The 2,175-nt window shown below is 37.9% G+C and overlaps 1 protein-coding gene across 1 annotated transcript in view; it reads right to left on the bottom strand.

Annotated features, from left to right (window-relative positions):
• Positions 1-2,175, bottom strand: part of LOC101855232 (A disintegrin and metalloproteinase with thrombospondin motifs 12) — a gene marked incomplete in the record, with an annotated part of 29,129 nt that overhangs the window by 20,286 nt on the left and 6,668 nt on the right. Inside the window, 1 exon segment of the mRNA XM_013091451.2 lies at positions 1,888-1,993. Within this exon segment, the coding sequence (XP_012946905.1) occupies positions 1,888-1,993 (106 nt within the window).

The following is a 2,175-nucleotide window of genomic DNA, read 5'->3' as shown; positions in this document are numbered from 1 at the left end:
TTTATTTTTTTTTAATTATTTTTTTTTGGGGGGGGGTAGCTCAATACCCTTCAAGTGCATTGAAGAAATTATTGTGTGTGAGTTTTACTGAAAAACACTGATCAAAGGCACACAAATATATTATTATATTCAAAGTTTCAAACGACACTCAGAGAGTTAAGAATTCACCTAACTTTGGCCTCCATTTTCTAGCTAATTAAAAAAAATATATTCAATCGCACTCCTATCTGGGCTTCGGTAGATCAGATAGGTATAATTTATTCTTCGAAAAAGGGGGGAAAATGAATATATCAATAATTCTATATGCCCAAAATTGCATGCGCCTGACACAACCGTATTGAGTCAAATACTTTGCTGCTGGTTTATTTGTATGGTTTTCGTACAATTGATTGTTTGTTTTGGTATGTGTTTTACGTGCTTTCATCTGCATATGGTTATATTATTATGAGCGTGCGTACATTAGGACCTGCTAAATGGCCACCTCTCAAAAAAAGTCACCTTTCCAATCCATTACTTCCCTCCATGATTTCTATATCATAATGACATCGTCTTTAACATCACAAGACGAGACAAACTGAGAAATGAAGAAGTGAGAGCAGCTACTGGCACTGATTCATGCCTGACTTCTATAGAAAGACATAGAATAAAATGGGATCGTCGCCTGTTACGTATGTCATCTAGCCAGCCAGCCTCGAGAGCCTATAACGACAAGTACTCAGGCTAAAGAAGAAGAGAAAGGGCGCGATAAAAGGTAGATTGAGGGAGTAAAGGAAACCCTGAGAAATAATACAATCCGAGTTTAAAGAGCTGCGGAGCTGGCCTACCATTGAAAACTGCATCTCCCCTCGATGCTTAACGGCAATACAAGACGAAAATGTTAATGTAAAAAGTAAAAGATAAAAAGTAAAAGACAAAAAGAAAAAAGTAAAAGGTAAAGTAAAGACACTGTCCAAGACGTGTACTTCACTAGGATAACTGCTGTTCTCTTCTACACAGGGAAGTCAGGCGCACGTCAATTTTGGGGAATATGAAGTAATGTCATTTATATATCATCTCCATGCCTGTTTATGTGTCTTACTTCTGAGGAAAAAACAACACTGTAGTATTTTGAATGGACGTCAAAATATTTGCAATTGAAGGAAGAGGGGGTTGTTTGGCGTCAGAGACAAAATTAGCGAGAAAATGGCCGTCCACGTTTGGTGACTTCCAAAGCTTGGGTGTTCTTGAAAACGGCACACTTTAGATTCGTTGTGGCTGTGATCAACTTTATTTCAATAAAAGCCACATAGACATGTGTTTTAAACGCAAATAAAAGTTGTTGATCTAAAGTACATCGAAAAAATATATGCCGTTTTCTTCGATCTTCATAACGAGCACCTGATCTTACCAAGACGCAACAAACGTGCAATTCCCAAGTCTTAAATTAAAAAGAGAATTTAAACATTCATGAAGATATCAAGAAGAAGACCACAAGCGCATATTAAATATAATTGAAGACCTAAAACAACACCAAGGTCAAGTCATATTCAGATTATTTCTAGAAAATGAGCAAAAACCTCATTCGTGAAACACATACAAGTAAGTTCCGATAAGAGGGTTAAAATAGACTTTTCTGGACTTGACTTTGTTGTAGCACTTACGTTTTGCATCTTTCAACAAGAATATTTGACGCTCATATGACCTTATGCAGTTGTGAGCGCCGTAAAACCTCTACTAAAACAAACAAAAATATCTCAGCGTAGGAGTAGAATAACACTTCTTCACTACTATCAATAGATAACTCTTTGCCGCCGCTTTCGAATGATTTGCAGAACTCTATTTTTAGGAATATGTGACTTAAACGTGTTGCTGTTCTCAGGTCTTCATTGTTCAAATATGTTTCCTTACCACTGACTGAGAAGGAAATCCACTGGTATTTGTTGTTGCCCATAGCCTGGTCGTTGGTCGCTGCGCACTGATCTTCTTTGTATTTCTGCTCAGACTCACTGCAAGGCTGAGAGTAGAAAGAGAGGGGGGGTTAGGGCATTAGGGAGTGAGGGCTACAGAAGTTGCCTATAATTTACGAGACAAACGGACAGTCAAATGTGCACAAATCACAAAATTGTAGTAGTAGTAGTAGTATAAGGTTTTACGGCGCTCGCAACTGCTAAGGTCATATGAGCGCGCGAAACACAA

This window comes from Aplysia californica, unplaced genomic scaffold (genome assembly GCF_000002075.1).
Source record: "Aplysia californica isolate F4 #8 unplaced genomic scaffold, AplCal3.0 scaffold00036, whole genome shotgun sequence".
NCBI classification, from domain to species: Eukaryota; Metazoa; Mollusca; class Gastropoda; order Aplysiida; family Aplysiidae; genus Aplysia; species Aplysia californica.
Note: the sequence above shows the minus strand (reverse complement) of the source record. Positions and strands in the feature narration are given on the sequence as shown.